General features: G+C 45.3%; 3 protein-coding genes across 3 annotated transcripts; 1 reads left to right on the forward strand and 2 right to left on the reverse strand.

The window, feature by feature from the left end:
• Nucleotides 1-4,893: 4,893 nt before the first annotated feature.
• LOC137915088 (uncharacterized) lies at nt 4,894-6,779 on the reverse strand. Its single transcript, XM_068758574.1, has 5 exons — nt 6,634-6,779; nt 5,948-6,041; nt 5,646-5,805; nt 5,389-5,541; nt 4,894-5,159 (listed from the first exon to the last, which is right to left on the reverse strand). The coding sequence occupies exons 1-5, from the start codon at nt 6,756-6,758 to the stop codon at nt 4,999-5,001; spliced, it is 693 nt and encodes a 230-aa protein (XP_068614675.1). The 5' UTR covers nt 6,759-6,779; the 3' UTR covers nt 4,894-4,998.
• A 1,151-nt stretch (nt 6,780-7,930) lies between these two features.
• LOC137915086 (GATOR2 complex protein WDR24-like) lies at nt 7,931-11,617 on the forward strand. Its single transcript, XM_068758572.1, has 9 exons — nt 7,931-8,411; nt 8,546-8,723; nt 8,888-9,563; nt 10,037-10,128; nt 10,208-10,323; nt 10,405-10,509; nt 10,624-10,961; nt 11,171-11,355; nt 11,449-11,617. Exons 1-9 carry the CDS (start codon nt 7,931-7,933, stop codon nt 11,615-11,617), a joined length of 2,340 nt encoding a protein of 779 aa, XP_068614673.1.
• A 1,885-nt stretch (nt 11,618-13,502) lies between these two features.
• LOC137915084 (ankyrin repeat and SAM domain-containing protein 3-like) lies at nt 13,503-16,786 on the reverse strand. Its single transcript, XM_068758570.1, has 14 exons — nt 16,620-16,786; nt 16,353-16,551; nt 16,045-16,166; nt 15,885-15,966; nt 15,678-15,795; nt 15,429-15,575; nt 15,063-15,188; nt 14,852-14,964; nt 14,600-14,761; nt 14,385-14,509; nt 14,169-14,310; nt 13,835-14,090; nt 13,675-13,746; nt 13,503-13,585 (listed from the first exon to the last, which is right to left on the reverse strand). The coding sequence occupies exons 1-14, from the start codon at nt 16,784-16,786 to the stop codon at nt 13,503-13,505; spliced, it is 1,914 nt and encodes a 637-aa protein (XP_068614671.1).
• Between the last annotated feature and the right edge of the window lie 745 nt (nt 16,787-17,531).

Consider the following 17,531-nt stretch of genomic DNA (forward strand, 5'->3'; position numbering starts at 1 on the left):
AAGAGGGATTACAGTAGCAACAAGTACAGGTGAATGTTCCTCAGATCCATTTTGAGGAACATTAGATCCACTCACTACGCCACCGTGCCGCCCTATATATTATAAATATATATGTTGTATTCTCATCCACATTACCAGCACGAACTTTTACGTGAGCATTTTGTTATTATGCTCTTTCTTTTGAAAAGCTGTTTCTTAATTTTGTGCATCTCTCATACATAAAAAGACCTCAAGAAAGAAGAATCCCTTTTACTGTTGCCTGCCTCTGGTAAATGGAATCAAAGGGAATGACATAGTAGCGTGCTCAGAGAAATTGTCATTCATAAAGTGAAGATCAGGATCAGATTCAGGAGAAGCCCTTAAACTAAGGGATTCTGTGTTTTGCTTAAAGGCAGTTGAGCGGAGTAAACATCCAAGTCCTCCGGCTGGGCCTCATATCAGAGCTGCAGAAGATTTAAAGACGTGTGTCATGAACGTCTTGTTTATGTCTGATAGCTGAGATAGAAAAAAAAACCAGAGGCACCAATAAAACATGATTCTTTTTGTAGCCCTGCTGTAACTCACTATGGCTTTTAGCACATTAGAAAAGAGGTTCCCTAACCGGGGGGTGGAACCCAGCAGATTAAGGTGCTCAGGAGCTTATTCAGTCAAAATCTTACACCAGTGCAAATCATAGGAGACCCTGTCTCAGAACAGTTGAAGGGAGAATGGATGAAAAACCTTTTCCATGCCAGTTTTAAGGCAATTATTAAATGGATTCTGTCATCCACCATGAATATTTTAAAGTTTAAATCATTCCAATCATTTTAAACCAAATGAAAAAAGACAAAAAAAGTATTGCATATATTATTTTCATGTTGTTAAACCTACACTGTGGATACAGAAACATGGTTCACACAACATGGACGTGATGTACAGATGGGGAAACAAAAGTGAGGGGAGAGGAAGGGGGAGACGAGTCAAAGCGAAAACGGTGACGCTGCCGTTTCCTGGATGGTCATCACTCAAAAGAACTCTTGTTGCCAACTTGCTAGCTGCACCATGTAAAATATGCCATGTCATGTTACGAGGCTGTGTGGGAGACGAGAACACAAACACAACACACACTTAGTCTCCTCTTTGTCTTTGAGTCTGGAGGTCGACTTGGACAAAAAGAAGAGGAGAAACACACACATATATGCACGCACACACACTGGACTTTGCCTGTTCTCACTCTGACAGACTGAACTGGGGAGGGCGTGGATGTGTCATCACCTGACCTCTGACCTTTGTGTCCCACGAGGCATTGGGGGGTAATCTCTGTCAGGCCCAGTCGATACCTCAGTTTCTCATTCTTAGGGACTGTATACTTTTGTAAAGGAATGTACCTACGAAGAAAAGAAATGCTACCAAGTTGTCCCCGTTTTTCATTTGATAGTGGATGTGTACTCTGTATGTTCCTACCCAAGAGTATATTTATTTGTATTCTTCCCTCTTTGAATGGGGTAAAGAGCTAAATTAATGCGATGATTGTTCCTCTTCTGACAACTCCTGGTTGTGACCCTTTGACCCTCGGAAAAATAGTTAATAAGGCCGAGACCCCCGGGTTTGTTTTACAACCATCAAGCTCACTTGATTTTATAAATCTTTAGTGCTTTACAAAATAAGCCATACGAAGAATTAATTTCTGGGGGCAAAAGAAGAAGAAAATGTATGTTGGTTAGAACTTAGAAGCGTGCCGATTTGTAGCTTCAACCTTTTTTTTCTGTGTGTGTGTGTGTGTGTGTGTGTGTGTGTGTATAATCAAACATCCTTTCTGCTTTGTGAATATTCAGCGTTTGAAGTGAAAGAGGACAAACTGTGCAAGTACAAGACTGTTTGAAATATTGTCATGTAGCTGGCCTCTTTTTGCAGCGACGTTCCCCAGCCTGTTTTTGGCAGCTTCATCCAAGTGCTCACATCTCCAAACTCTCCCCTGCCGTGCGCAGACGCCTCGCTGCAGTTGTGCTTTAGCGAAGAGCAAATCCTGAACGGACTGGTGGCTTGGAAAGCGAGGGCGAGAATCGCTGTTACATTTACTTGTGCTGCTTTCTATTTTTTTCCATCTTTAAATCAATAATTCAGTCGAATGTCCACTAGCCGCCTGGGGCGGGGGGGGGGGAATAAAAATTAGGCATTTGCCAATTTTGTTAGAGCTGATCATAAAGAGCATTGTCTTCCACGCGAAACTAGTGCCAACAGAAGATTCTGCGTGAAATGAGGGAACCTGCTGAAATAGCCAGAAAACAAAAGAAGCCATTTTTAGATGCATATAAAGACTGTCAGACAATACTTTATAATAATTCAACTTGATGGAAATACATTTGGATACTAGTAAATATTAATGCTTCGGATTGCAAAGATGCATTGATGAATAATGCATACATATACCCTGTTAGCCTATAATGAAGATAAAGAGGAGGTTAACGTGCCTCTTTAACTGACGATACACAGGAACCCAGAAGGGTTGTAAAATAAAGGGCTAGTAAATGGCAAACGTTTCTGTGGAACATATTAACTGTGAATACTAACCGTCTTGGCTCGACATGCAGGACTAAATATTAAGGCTTGTGAATTGTTGATGCCACTAGAGCTATAAAAAACAAATTCCTCTTATTCAAAGTGAAATCCAGCATTTTATTTGGTATTTATATCGGCCTCTTAAAACCATACAGAGAGAGAGAGAGCTACATCTAATAAACAGGTGGGGGTGGGGGGGGGGTAGGAGTAATTTATTACTTTTCTGCCAGCCATATCTTCTGAGCCTGAGCCGACCGCAGCGCCAACACACCTAAAGAAAAAAGAAAAGGTAATCTCCCTGTCTGATGAAGCCTCTCCTCAGACAGCATGGTGATGGAGGCCTGACTCACATCCTCCTGTTGGTAACGACAGACAGAGCTGACGCGCCTCACAAGAACTCAGCAGGGCTGCAAAGCACGGCGTCCGTGCTTCCCGTCATCCTGTCACCGTTGCGCTCGTGTCACAACACACTCGGCGTCAGGATGATGCACGGGGGGGCTGTGGGGATACACCAGAGCCCTGAAGCTGGGTTGTAAATGGGATAGCGTCTTTGAATAACAGGATCTGACGAGCTGCGTGGTGTTGATTTAATTGCCGTTTTGGAGTGAAATATTTCTTTTCAACATTACATGGAAGGCAGATGAAGTATGGCATGACTCTCGAACATATTCAGTGTCATTCAAAATACCTGATTTTAAAGTGCAGTATAATATTTCTCTGACTGCTTGTTCATATTTCTTGTATTTCGCCATAAGTGGGATTTTCTTTTGCACTTGTGTGATTAATTGACGTGTCGGTGTGCCATATTACCTACTGCCATAACCATTCATTGATGCTTTCTTACCTCCCTATGCCAATCCATTGTACTGTTATGCCCAATGCCTTGTTATAGTGCATAAGACTGAGCACTGGGCAGAGAGGCTGCTTGGCTCTTATAGCTGTATGGTGTATTCTACATGATCGTGCACAGGATCCATAAGAGAAAAAAAGTCATGGAGACATTATCCAGTAGCTGCTCTGGACTGCTGCTTGCCAATAAGGCAGCCAGGTTGCCTTTTATCAGTATTTGTTGCTACTTAGATTCAGCATATGATCTCACGACAGGCATGTGCAAGTAAAGCAGATGAGATGAACCTTTACGTACGAAACCACCGCTGGATGTTGGCCAGTGCAAATATTTTACATTTGTAGTGTTTTACTATAAATATAATTAAACCAGCCATGCTGGATTGCAAGTTCTAGACATCTAGAGCTCCACACGTACCAATATGTGACTTTGGTTTTCAAATTGTCCAGATAAAATGGTTTAATTTTACATTACTTGATTAATTAGCTGGTAAAATTGTCTGAACTTAAAAAAAAAAGTTTTTTTTTTTTAAAATGCATCATTGATTCTGCTTCCAAGCTGCTTCGAAGGTGCATAATGGTTTTCAGGTGTACCAGTGAACATTGAAGCAAGCGTTTAACAACATTCAGGGTTCCGCTCTGAATATGAGGGTGTATTTATTTTTATTGTTTTGCAACAGAACATTGCTTAAATAGTTGTTTCCCAGCTTTTCGCTTTGGTTCAGATTATTTTCATCTTCTCAGATCCTGCCTGAGCCACTCGAGATCATGTTCCAGGTGGTTTCTTCATTTCACAGTTGATTCCCTCCGAATGTTTAGAATGAAAAGAAAACTCATATCTGCGCTGCTGTAGTTTTTCCTGGGCTGCTTACTTGTATCAATAAAATGGTGCCAAGCTTACAAGGTTCAATCTCTCACACCAGACAAGAGGTTGGGCCGGAAGCGTTTACAAAAAGATAAAGCAGAGGAGGCTATTTTTTCTCTGTCACGATAAAAAGTAAAGGAAATCTAAATTTACAAAAAAATTATTTATATCAAAGTCCTCATTAATTATTTCACAATCTATTGTACTTTTGAAATGTTCTGAACGGAACCATTTTATAATGTATATATATGAATATATTGTTTTATTTTGTACTGTTCATTGTATTTTGCTTTAATTTAGAAACAATATAAATAAAGAACAATACTGTGGCAACATCCTGCTAGTTTTGTTTGTTTGTGATGCAACAAATAATTGATTTATTAATGCTAAGGTCTTTTTTTTTTTATCAATTGTCAGCCACTCATATGTGAATGTTACTTTCAGTCATTTTAGATACTCAAACTATTTTTGGAGAACCTAAGAAACAATTAACACACAAAATAATTTGCAGACTGGTTGATGCTGTATCAGTCTAACGATTAGCATGTAATCTATAGTATGGACTAATCAAATAATCCTGATTATGTGGCTGAAAGTATTTACCCAATATTTGCAAACCTCAACTCACACAAAATATCACCGTATTCAATTTGATGTAAAGCTTTAATATTTTTTTGGGGGAAAAAATATTATTAATCATTCATATTAAAGCAAGTTTAATGTCAAAAAATCACAATGTACAATGATTTCTATTTGGTTTTAAGCTTCTTTGCTGGTCTCTGGTCAGTTTCACAGCAGTTCTCTGTCACAGCAAAATCTTTCAGCAGGAAAAGCTGCTGCTGTTCGGCGACTCTCATCGCCCACAGACACAACTCCACCCGGTGGGGCGTCCAGCCCTGCTTTGGATCCACTGAGGAGGAGAGGGGAGGCTTTATTTATTTATTTGTCACTGACTGACATAAGACCTTTGAAGTTGCTTCTACTAAGTGATCTATATTGGTTAGAAATAAATGGATCTTTTCCTGTCGAGGGTAATAAATAAAATAAATAAATTACACACTCTTGCATCTACGACATCGTAACACCACAGCGTCCCGGAGCAGACGTCCTCATAATCACCCTCTCCGTCATTACCTCACCTTTGTTAAGTCGTTTGGTCCTCTCAACAATTTTGTCCAGGTAGAGTTTGTAATGCTTGTCCGTGTACTGGATGGGCTTCAGTCCCGGTACACTCTCCATTGCTTCATCCGACATGAATGCAGCGTGTTCTGGCGCTCCTGCTGCCAACACAGCTGGAGCAAAAAAAAGAGCAGTCAGCCTGAAGCGAGGTTGGACGAAGCCAGAGAGCAGAGGATCCTTTTATGATACGGTATTCTTGACTGCATGCTGTACTAACCTGAAGCAGTGGCTGGACCGACTCCTTTCAGGGAGCTGAGCGCTGCTATTGCCGCCTGCACGTCAGGCAGGAGGCTGAAGGCCTGTCTGGAACATTTCTTCACAGTGTCCTCGCTGTTGGAAGCTACCAGCTGCTGCAGCCTTGGCCTGAACTTCCCTCTCTGCAGAAAAGCACACGGGTCCACTTAAGGACGCAGGTGGCAGACTGACTGCTGTCAGTGCGTCTGCGAGAATGCTAGATCGACTATTTACTGGAGCAGCGTGACGACATCTTTTGCGTGGGTGTGTTCAGCCGCTACTTACAGCGAGCTTCCACTCCATCAGTTTTGCGAGCTCTGACAGGGAGAGGTGTTTATCGGATCGACTTGAGATGAGTCCAGGCAGGTCCTCTTGGTACCTTGGTTACACAAATATTTTTAATATTACACTCAAAGTAATGTCGACTTATCACAATTCACACAACACACTTCATATGAAGAGTATAATCATACATAACAGGAAGAAAGATTATTCAGCCCTCATTGTAAACTCAGGTAACTGGATGAATAGTTCAGGGTTCCATGACTGAACCCCAAGCTTTTCACCAAAGCTGACCTGAAAGCACAGAGACTTTGACTCGCATTACTCCGAACTATCGTGAGAGAAGTATCGGAAAATCCTAGAAGAAAACATTTTGCCATGTGTGAGGAAAATGTAACTTCCAAAAGGACACCGATCCTCAAAGTCCAGCGAGACTTGGCTTTGGAAGAAGTCCTGTAAAGTTGGCAGGATATGAACCCACAGACATTCCAGAAATTGATGCTTTTGTCCATGAGTAACGGGCTAGACTTCTCCGTAACACCTCCAGAAGTTGGTGTCTGGATATGTATCAAGTTTACAGCAGGTCATAGCAGCTCAATGGTCTCTGCAAAGTACCAGATGTGCTCATTATAAGTGGTTGAATCATTAGAACACAGGATCACGTGTTGCCATGAGGATAACGGATTTACCACTTGTCAAGGCTCAGCAGCTTTGCAGGTTTCTTCCCTTTTGCCTTGGCCTCGACAACATCCCAGTATTTCTCATACACGCTCCTCCATGTTGTTGGGTCCTCGCAGACAAACAGATCACTCATGGCAGCAGGAAACCGACAGCATCACCGACAAACACAAGTTTTCGAGCCCTACAGGAGGAGAATACGTATCCCCCGCTCGCCTTGTTTAAAATGACACCAAACCCTCAATAGAATAACATAAACACTTGAATATAGTCGCGTGACGACATTTCCGCCAGAGCCTCCAGAAGTCTCGCGAGATTGCGACGTCAGCATACTACTTCCGGGACAGTAACAACAACAACAACAACTGAGCAACGCTTTCAGTGAGTTTTGTCCCTTCAGCTCGTCTGTTGTTGGCTTTGCTTTGGAACAGATAGCCGGGGGGTAGCTATTTACACATCCGTGTAATTATTTAACATGTTTGTAAAGTTACTGTCGTGCATATTTGCTGGTTTGGTTTAGCAAGCTAGCATTAGCATCGAGTACAGTCACGGCACCAACACTGTGCTAAGGGTTCGGCTTATTGCAGCCGGCACGGCAGCAGACAAGTGAACTCAGTGATGAAAATAAAAAACCACCACGAAAACATGAAATATTGGAAGACAAATCAAAATTGCTACTTGGAGCTGTAGATTCTGCCAAACATTTCAAATGCACCTGTAGTATTTCACCGAATTGTATATTGACGTGAGCACAAAACAGCAATCGGGGGGGGGGCGCGACAGATTGACGAAACATAGACTCTAAATCAACCGTATTTAAAATAATAATAATTCCCCTTTAACATTGCGACCATCAATTGTTAGCATTGTGTTTTCAGATTCAGATCTACAAACAATGCAAGTATACAATGTGCAACAAAAGCCTACACAATGTAGCAAATCAATCTGTCATATCGGCTCCATTTTCTAATACACACTTGTCCTGACTATGAACACAGATGTGTTGGTCGCGTCCCAGTCTGTCACTCAGACGTTGACTCACATGGGCGTTGGTGATAAGGCGTGTGGCACCTCAGCAAGTAAGTAGTGGTAATATGAGTGGCTATGCATGTTCTAGACTTGCCTCTCCACACTAAGCACAACATAAATCTGTACGTCCTATTTTCCTTTGGCGCCACCATCTGGCAAATCTTTTAACCGCTTTAAGACTATTTTACATTTTGCAGAGATGTCTTTTACTGTATGTCGCTCTAACTTTGTTCCTGAGCTCTTGTAAAAAAAAAAAAAAATGTTTTCTATTCCAGAAACATGGAGAGGATGTCACGGGTTACCACAGCCCTCAGCAGCAGCTCCGTCAGTGGCCGAACTATGTTCTGCCACTTGGACGCTCCCGCCAACGCCATCAGCGTGTGCCGGGACGCCGCGCAGGTGGTGGTGGCCGGCCGTAACATCTTTAAGATCTACACGCTGGAGGAGGAGCAGTTTGCGGAGAAGCTGAATCTTCGTGTTGGCCGCAAACCCTCTCTCAACTTCAGCTGCGCCGACGTTATGTGGCACCAGATGGAGGAGAACCTGCTGGCTACGGCTGCCACCAATGGAGCAGTCGTCACCTGGAACCTGGGAAAACCCTCTCGCAACAAGCAGGACCAGCTGTTCACTGAGCACAAACGTACCGTCAACAAGGTGTGCTTCCATCCCACGGAGGTTTACATGCTGCTAAGTGGCTCACAGGACGGGTTCATGAAGTGCTTTGATCTGCGCAAGAAAGAGTCCGTCAGCACTTTCTCAGGTACGAGTTCCAAGCAAAAGCTTAAAGTATACATTTTCCATAAGTGCTATAACATTTCTGAGTATTTTGCATGACACAAATGTATGTATGTGGGAACCCCGTTTTTTTTTTTTTACCGACTCCTTTCATTCCAGGGCAGTCAGAGAGTGTGAGGGATGTTCAGTTTAGCATGAAGGATTATTTCACATTTGCTGCATCCTTTGAGAATGGAAACGTCCAGCTTTGGGACATCAGGCGTCCGGATCGCTACGAGCGAATGTTCACCGCACACACCGGCCCCGTGTTCTGCTGCGACTGGCATCCTGATGACAGGTAAAAACTAAAAAAAATGATCCGATGATGTTGAGTAACTGAGGTTTTCTTTTTCGACAGATGCATTCATTCGACGCAGTTGCGCGTTTGCAATGCCAGAGTTATAGGTTGATTTCTTTATTTTTCATTTTCTTAATAGCTTGTTCCCTTTATTTCAATGCCAGGGGATGGCTGGCCACTGGAGGCAGGGATAAGATGGTGAAGGTGTGGGACATGACCACCAACCGAGCCAAAGAGGTCTACTGCGTCCAGACAATCGCCTCCGTGGCACGGGTCAAGTGGAGGCCTGAGAGGAAGTATCATTTAGCCACCTGTTCCATGATGGTGGATCACAACATCTACGTGTGGGATGTCCGCAGACCCTTCATTCCATTTGCTACCTTTGAGGAACACAAGGATGTGACCACCGGTATCGTGTGGCGCCACCAACACGACCCGCATTTCCTTCTCTCCGGCTCTAAGGACAGCACGCTCTACCAACACATGTTCAAGGACGCCACGCGTCCCGTAGACAAGGCCAACCCGGAGGGGCTGTGCTTCGGACTCCTTGGCGACTTGGCCTTCGCAGCCAAGGAGAGTCTGATCAGCAGCGACGCCAACAGAAAGCCTTACCCAGGAGGCGGCGATCGCCGCAACCCCATTTTTTTCTTCAAAAAGCCCGACTTGACGGAACAGTTTGCGAACGTGTCCAGCGCTCTTAGCGTCTTTGAAACAAAGTTGGACAGTAACCGGATGGACTGGTTTGTCAAGACGGCGCAACTCTACCTCCTCAGTGGGAAGCCCTTCGCTGAGCTGTGCGATCACAACGCGGAGGTGGCGCGGGAGTTAAATAGACCTCAGGTCAGATAGATCAGAGCGGGACCAGCTCTCCACGCCCTGATTAGTTTTGTTCTCGTTTCTCATTAAATGTTTGAAACTATCTTGGGGGGGGGGGGGGGGGGTTGTGATGGGGAAAAATTAAACCAATAGATATTAAATGTTGTCATAGAATATAAAGCAGAGGACCTTCACATTTAAGCCATTAGGCTTTCTGTAATTTTAAATTCATAAATTATTTTTTATTGGCTAATCAATATATCAACATCACCTTTAACATTCTTGGTACATTTTCATTAGACTTGGATTATTTGCTTTAATTAAGTTATTAAACTTTGAGACTTAATTCTTTATCACTAGAGTGAGTGTAAGGATTGACACTTTATTTAAAAAAAAAAAAAATTATAATTAAAATTTAACATCCAGTTAGATCTGTAACTGTTTTCACTCAGGAAAAGGTAATGTGGTTCCCATAGTAACGTGTTCTTGATTCAAAGGTTTCCACCACATGGGCCATGCTGAGAATCATGTTCTCTGACCCAGCAAATCAAAACCTCAGTAAACTGGGCACCTTGCCTTTGATGAACAGGTAAAGTAGAATTTTATCATGCTTTCACTCAACAGCAAGTCTGAGTATTTAAAAACAAACGTTTTAAAACTCCTTTTAGTTTCAGCATGAAGGAAATGGGCACAGAGAGCAGACTGGAATGCAGTAAAGGTGACAGCAGGCAGGATAACATTCACCTGGAGCCGGGGAACTCATACATCAGCAATAATAATGAAGGTTAGGGGGGGGGGGGGGGTGGCATGTTCTCTGTATCATATTTAACATTTGTATGCATCAGACTCATTCAATTCTCTTCAGAAAACGAGGAGACGGAGGGCAGCGAGGGCCAGGCCGAGTACATGTTCGGTGATGCCGAGCTGGACGACGACGACCTCTATTCTGTGGAGCATGACAACCAAACGGGTCGGTCACGTTCTGTGTCTGCGTGGGAAAATAAGAGTCGCATAGCATCGGGAGAGGCTATTCCTACCCCGACTGCATGCTCAAGCGCATCTTTGCTCCTTTTTTCCATCACAGAAGAGCAGGAGTACACGCTGCCCCAAGAGGCCTTCCCGCACCGCCACGAGATCATCGATGACCTGTCGGCTCCGGAGCACCTTCAGCAGGACAAGGCGGACTCTCCGCACGTCAGCGGCAACGAGGCGGAGGTCACGTGCCTGACGCCGATCGAGTCCTTCTCGCTCATCTCCATCTCCCAGCCGCTGTTCAGCCCACATCTGCCCGCCAGCTTCTTCTGCCCCATCGTGCGGGAGATGCTGAGCTACTACGCAGAGCAGGGCGACGTGCAGATGGCCGTGTCGGTGCTCATCGTCCTGGGCGACAGGATCCGTAAAGAGATCGACGATCTCACCCAGGTCAGATGGGAGGGAGGGGGGGGGCGCTTGGAAAAGAACTGATGCAATGACAAAGACTCTTAGGGGTTTGCTTTTTTTTTTTAAATGCTCTGATATACACGGGAAGATATTTGCTGTACATGAAACAGTTTTGATTCATGGTACTGTATTTGCCGTTTGGAAGACCTGCAACCAAACGGCAAACGTTGAAACAGCCGTTTCCGTTTCAGGAGCACTGGTACATGTCCTACATCGACCTGCTGCAACGATTCGAGTTGTGGAACGTGTCCAATGAAGTCATAAAGTTAAGTACATGCGGCGCCATCACCGGCCTGAACCAGACGTCCACAACGCTGCACATCAACTGCAGCAACTGCAAGCGGCCGATGAGCAACAAGGGCTGGATTTGTGACAGGTGCGACCGCTTGCACCACCGTTGATTACTTCATTCTGACTTGGACCGAGCTCTGACCCCTGTGTGTGTGTCGTCGTCCCCCCCCCCCCCCAGGTGCCACCAGTGTGCCAGCGCCTGTGCCGTGTGTCACCACGTGGTGAAGGGACTGTTTGTGTGGTGTCAGGGCTGCAGCCACGGCGGCCACCTGGAGCACATCATGAACTGGCTCAAGAGCAGTGCTCACTGTCCGGCCGGCTGCGGTCACCTGTGTGAGTACACCTAAGCTCATCGGGGGACCCCCCCCCCCGTCCTTTCAGCTAGTGTCCTGTGAGACACGTGGGCCTGGAGGCTTTATGTGACGTCTCACGGACAGCCAGTCGAGAGCTAACACAATCATGCGGCTTAATTTTTTTCAATTTAGAATTTAAACCATTGTTGAATTTGTAATATAAGCAGATTATTTTTGTGAATTCACGCTGCTTTTTTTTTTACAGTTTTTACACCCCTCAGTACTATCCTGAAGGCTGTGCAGGATCAATTGTCTGCTCCTGTTGTTTTTACTTGATCCCTAAAACATATTTTTGATGGGCTGTAGATAATATTGAATTAATTTATATGAGAAATGGCTCTGTTCGAGCAACACATCTCGAAAAGACATTCAAATTGTCCAGTGAAGTCTGACTGGTAAGCGACATTGTACAGTGAAATACTTCCATCAATGCATCCTGTTTCGTGTTGTTTTGAACTGGTGCTGAGCTTCACATGCTCGACCTGGAAGCTGCTCCACTCATCCGGCCTTCTGAACGGCTTCTGCTTCAGGGCACTGTGCCGAGAAGAAAGAACAGTCCAAACTGCACTTTACTATCGTAGACCCAGATGTACGAGAGCGGCCGGCGTCTCTAGACTACAAGGCATTCTTTTATTACGCTGTTGAGTTTCCTAACCGAAGCTTGTTACTACAAGGGTTTGTTACTAGTACTGTATATTTTCAGTTCACTCTCAGACATTCATGACACGGATACGTTATTGCAGAGAATATTTGTAGCCCAGTTCGGGTGCATTTTGCATTCTGTCTTCCAAGTGTGTAAATCAGCAGCGGAGGGACTCTGCAGGCCTTTAACTTCTACTCGAGGAAACCTCAGCTGGGCTTTAGCCATTCATGATTCACGGTACTCCTCGTCTGCCCATTAACAAATGTTTTCTTTTCTTGCCGAGGTCAGGAATACATTTGCTGTTCTCTATTTCACACACATTTAAAAGGATAGCAAGTCTGGCATGGAGTTTACGAAGTCAGAATAAAACAGGAATAAAATCCACACACTTTAATGCCGTGACGTGTTTGAAAGAATTTATACATTTTATTTTTCCTAAAAGGTCTATGCTGATGGGTATTCCTTTTGATTTACCCTTTGAGTCATTTCTTCCACTAAAAAATACAAATTCAGTCCAACCTAAATTTGCAACGTTCACTTAAAATTGCATTAAAAAAAGAATTGTCACATGATCTGAAGACTGATGCAGAATATTTTCAAAGGTCTCTTTAACAGGTTTAAAACTTTAAGCTTCAGTCAAAGATACAATCGAAGGTGTTCTGGGGTTGTCTGGCACGATTTGGAGCTGGAACAGATGAAATGTATTTCATACAGTAAACGATAATTTGATTGCACCGCTAAATGAAATCTAAAAATGGATGTTCTATCATCTTAATCTCTTTCCATTCATGCACTCAGTAGGATATTTTCTTCGATCCAACCATACAGTATATAAATAGGATGTACTTTCTACCTTTGTAGGACTTTAGTGGCGTTAACACACGAAAGTGATTTCACAGCATCTTATCTACGATAAGTCTCTCAGAGTCCGGCAAACACCAGAACGAGCGCCGAAGGTATCCTCCCTGCCCGTTGGTCGATCCCCGCAATAACTGCTGTCACCCTTTGCCCCGCCCACATCTGGCCAGCGCCGGTCCAGTTAGCCAATCCCAGAGGAGCGTGTCGGCTGCTTCACATCCCGAGCTAACTCTGTTTCGGCAGGGCTGGCCTCGTCTTTGGCCTCCTCCCGTTTCAGCGACATAGTTCTGGGTGGTTGGATCACCCTCCGTCAAACACAAGAAGACACGAGTCGTTTTCTCTCGTCCTCCGTGACCCGAACAGGATCTGTTGGAAGCGTTACGGCCGTTCCCAGCTATCCGAGACTTTTTCAGGCGCGCTCAGCCGCCTCAGACTCTGAAGCAGGGATTGCAGGTTCCTAGCTGTGATGAAACAGAGACAGACAGACGCATCGGAATCAGCCTCAAGTGACGACACAGAAACTACTTTGGGAGCCATTGCGCCATCTTACCGAGTTCCTCTTCATGTGAATTCAGTTTCTTTATTAGATCTACAGCGTTGGTGCGAGTCGGGCCGTCTCTAGCTGCAGGGAGAGGATCATTCGTTGATGAATCGCAGAAAATCAAAGGCCCTACCCAGCGTAGGACTCGGCTCTTTAACGCCCGCATCACCTTCCGTTTTATCTGCCACATCAGAGGAGGAGCCGTCGTTCCCATCAGTAGCGAGACAAGATAACAGCTCGGCGCGGCGGGCCCTGGACTCTGCCAGCGTGGCGCTCATGCCCTGAGCCAGCCGGTGGTTTTCCACCAGCTCAGCGTGGACCCTCCGCCATGCCATCTTGTCCTCCATGAGACATCCCTCCATCACGGTGCGCAGTTCTTTCTCCTGCGACACCTGGCTCTGCAGGCTCGCCGCCTCCTCGCAGCGCTGCACAGAGGTCTTCATGTCGGTACGGCTGCGTGAAACGTTTATTTTTGGCCGTTGAGGTTTTTATTTCGCCGCTACCTTGTGTAGCTGAATGGCCATCTCCTGCATCTCGGCCTCAAGCTGGTCGGCGTAAGCCTGCTCCAGAGCGTCGCCGGGCGGCCGGGCGCTGCTGTGCCACCGGGCAATAGCCGACGTCATCTTACGCTTGGGTCCGAATAACCTGGAGATAGAGAAACGGCTTCAGGGTTTCGGCGCCCGTAGAAAATCTGGGACAGAATGCGAAATCTCTCTTACGTGATCCCGATTTCTTTGAGATCATTTTCAGTGAGAGTTAGAAATATCCTCAGGTCAATGTCTTGCTCCTCAAGTAAAGGGAGGTACTTGGAGTAGCCTAATGTTCTCAAGAATTCCGCCAGATCCTACAAGAGGAGAAGATTTTCAGAACGAAACACAAAGAAATCTGACTAGCGATCACACAAACACGGACGCCGTATGCTGCGTAGACGTGCCTTTGGACCGGCGTAGGAGGCTGGAAGGTCAGAGGGCGACATCGCACAGTTCACTGAACCACTGGAGTGGGCTGCTCCATTGTTTCCATGACGACTCTTACTTTTTGAGTGATGGCCCTTACTGACGCGGCGAGGGCTGCTCTTTTTGCACTGGTCAGAGTCCTAAGGGGGGGGGGGTTGGGGGGGTTCCATTTAGCAATTAATTTGGTGTTCGACTCCGGAACAGTGGGAAGTCTGCTCTTCTGCATTCACCTCATTGCTCTCCACAGAGCCTTCCCAGTTTAGGCCAATCGCATGAGGCAGGCCTTCGCTGCTGCTGCTGCTGCTCCTCATGGTGGGCATGTCGTTGTCAAGGAATGGGCTGTCTGTGGCGGCAGCAAGTAAGAAATAAATCAATAAATGGCGGATGATGATATCTGTGGGTCACGCCAGATACGAATTGAGCCATTTCAAAGCTTCTTACCTCTGCTGCTGTTGCTTTGACCATCCAGCTCATTGATGGGCGAGGTCACGTCACGGTAACGGATGCCCTCGCCCTGTTCACCGATCTCACGGAACGCCGTGCAGCCTGGCGCCTCTGCTGGAGGCTCTGAGGAGAAAAGCTGCGTTAACAGAATGTTGCCTCCAGTAATCTCCAGCAGCTTTAAATGGATTGTTTTTTGTGTCCAAAAAAAAAAAAAAGAGACGGCATCTAACTGTCATTTTCTTTCTGAAGGTAAAACCTTCTTTCTGCACAAACTGATTATATTAACTTTTTTGCGTCGTCTTGTGACGTCTACAGCTGCCACCCTGTCATCACAGGCGAACTGGAGCTCCAATGTGACGCTACCAGACAGCTTGCTGTTGCCTCCTACTCGGAACTTGGCGATAGCCTGGGGTCCATCGTGGATGCTAATGCCTTTAGCTCGGTTCCTCGGCCTGATCCTCGGCGGTGCGCTGTCCGAGTCCTCGGAGGAGCTCAGGTCCTCAAAGCGTCCTGACAAATAATGTTTTTTTACAAATGTGGTATTTGTGATAAGACACTGTTGTGTATTGACGACGTATTTAGTTATAATACAACAGACTCGGCTGGATCCACCTGGTTTGATCCTCGGCGAACGGGAATCAATGAGGCTGACGATCTTGGTGAAGCCGTACATCATAGCTAAGGCGCGTGCGGTCTCCCCTTTAACGTTGCGGCCATCAACTTTAACTTTCTGTAAACATTTGAACCAAATTTGATTAATCCTCCGCCAATGAAAAGCGAATGACACCGTGCCGTAGGTCTCTCTCTCTCTCTACTCACATGGTCGAGCAGATTCTGAACGATTATTTCATGTCCTGCGGCAGCAGCCTCCATCAAGGGAGTGAAACCCGATCCTGGTTCCCTGTGAATGAAAAAGTAATAAAGACCTCAATCCGATTTGAGTGTTGTCGTATATTTGGGGATCAATGAAGACGCTCACTCGACATTGACGTTGGCATGGTGATCCAACAAGAATTTGACCATTTGCTGATGGCCCGTGCTCGTGCAGTGGTACAGGGCGGTCCAGCCCCTCAGATCCTTCAGTTCCAAATCCGCACCTTGCTTTGGAAGTAAGAATACAATCGTTTAAATCTCTGATAAAGTTCTTTTTGATGACAGTCCATCCGTAAAAACCCGGAAGATTTCTGGCTGGCTTTGATCCGGGGTGTAACCCTGCAGACGAGACGATTGCGATCGTCTCGCGTACAAGGAGACGGATGTCTGGACTGTCAGTGAGCCGTTTCATACCTGAAGCAGGAAGTATGCAATGCTTTCATTCCCACAGCTGGCGGCCAGCATCAAGGGGGTTAATCCTCTGGGTGTGGCGGCATTAACCTTCACGCCCGCCTCCAACAGGAGATTCGCAATGTTGTCGTGGCCGATGTAAGACGCGTACATCAGGGGGGTCCATCCTCCAATGTTCTTTCCGTCCAGGTCCGCCTCGCGTCTAAAAGGAAACGAGGTTGCCGTTATCAATAGAAATTGACACACACACACACACACACACACACACACTTTTTGATGCATTCTGCCACCACGTCGTACTGCCCAATGGAGCAGGCAGTGTGGAGGTCCAGAGGGACATCCAGCTCCTCGGGCCGCAGCAGGGAGTCCCCCAGCCAGAGAGAGAGGCTGGAACCCAACAGCTCTGACTCACTGGCCTCGTCGCTGAGTTCAGACATTCTCCTCCGAGCTGAAAGCAGAGACCCCGAGAGCGGCAGATTAATCCACCATGTTGTGTTCAAGACCGTGGCTTGTAGAAATTAGCAGATTATTTTGTGAACATAAAAATATATATGATTCAGGCTACTGATGGCAATAAATTAAGAGTCGTGTTGGTATCTTTGCTATTTCGGCTAAGTAAAAGTTAGCTTGCCTAGAACCTCCAGGATTAACTTTTCCCCGCACACAATACTGAGATTATTAATGAGTAAAATTGTTTATGCGAAATGCCAAGCGACTACATAAAATAAAGTAACATTTTACAACGGAGTCACGGATGAAAAGTGAAGAGCTCACAAGCAGAATGAACTTTGCCGTTTTCTCCGGAGCTGAAACTTTTGTTTTTTTTATGTGTTACGTTCAATTGTGCTCGTGTGAAACTATGCCCCGCCCTTTCCTGTTTGAGGGGTCGCTTGACCTTATTTGAAAAAAAAAAAAAAATCATTCTCCGAGCTGTGTTACTTTTTTAAATGTATAAAAATGTGCTAAAGAGGTAATCTGCTCTTAGTATCTTGTATACACAATTTTACTCACTTGCATACACAAGTGAGTAAAATTGTTGGTAACCCTCCATTAATGAAAACCCACAATGGTCACTGAAGCAACTTGAAACTAACAAAAGTGATAAATTAAAAATGTTGCTTTTGAATTGTGGTTCAACATAATCCTTTTTTTTTAAATAATGAAACAGGACTGTACAAAAAT

Source organism: Brachionichthys hirsutus, unplaced genomic scaffold (genome assembly GCF_040956055.1).
Source record: "Brachionichthys hirsutus isolate HB-005 unplaced genomic scaffold, CSIRO-AGI_Bhir_v1 contig_867, whole genome shotgun sequence".
NCBI lineage: Eukaryota > Metazoa > Chordata > Actinopteri > Lophiiformes > Brachionichthyidae > Brachionichthys > Brachionichthys hirsutus.

What these genes read in the sequence shown, in the direction of transcription:
- LOC137915088 (XM_068758574.1), bottom strand. Translation starts at nt 6,758, where the DNA reads ATGAGTGATCTGTTTGTCTGCGAGGACCCAACAACATGGAGGAGCGTG. An exon ending in CTGCTGAGCCTTGACAAGTG is followed by an intron (nt 6,042 to 6,633) that starts GTAAATCCGTTA and finishes TGTGTAACCAAG; the next exon opens with GTACCAAGAGGACCTGCCTG. An exon ending in GACCAAACGACTTAACAAAG is followed by an intron (nt 5,160 to 5,388) that starts GTGAGGTAATGA and finishes TCTCCTCCTCAG; the next exon opens with TGGATCCAAAGCAGGGCTGG.
- LOC137915086 (XM_068758572.1), top strand. Translation starts at nt 7,931, where the DNA reads ATGGAGAGGATGTCACGGGTTACCACAGCCCTCAGCAGCAGCTCCGTC. An exon ending in GTCCGTCAGCACTTTCTCAG is followed by an intron (nt 8,412 to 8,545) that starts GTACGAGTTCCA and finishes CTTTCATTCCAG; the next exon opens with GGCAGTCAGAGAGTGTGAGG. An exon ending in GGGAGTTAAATAGACCTCAG is followed by an intron (nt 9,564 to 10,036) that starts GTCAGATAGATC and finishes CTTGATTCAAAG; the next exon opens with GTTTCCACCACATGGGCCAT.
- LOC137915084 (XM_068758570.1), bottom strand. Translation starts at nt 16,786, where the DNA reads ATGTCTGAACTCAGCGACGAGGCCAGTGAGTCAGAGCTGTTGGGTTCC. An exon ending in GTGGCAGAATGCATCAAAAA is followed by an intron (nt 16,552 to 16,619) that starts GTGTGTGTGTGT and finishes GTTTCCTTTTAG; the next exon opens with ACGCGAGGCGGACCTGGACG. An exon ending in TCAAAGCAACAGCAGCAGAG is followed by an intron (nt 14,965 to 15,062) that starts GTAAGAAGCTTT and finishes CTGCCGCCACAG; the next exon opens with ACAGCCCATTCCTTGACAAC.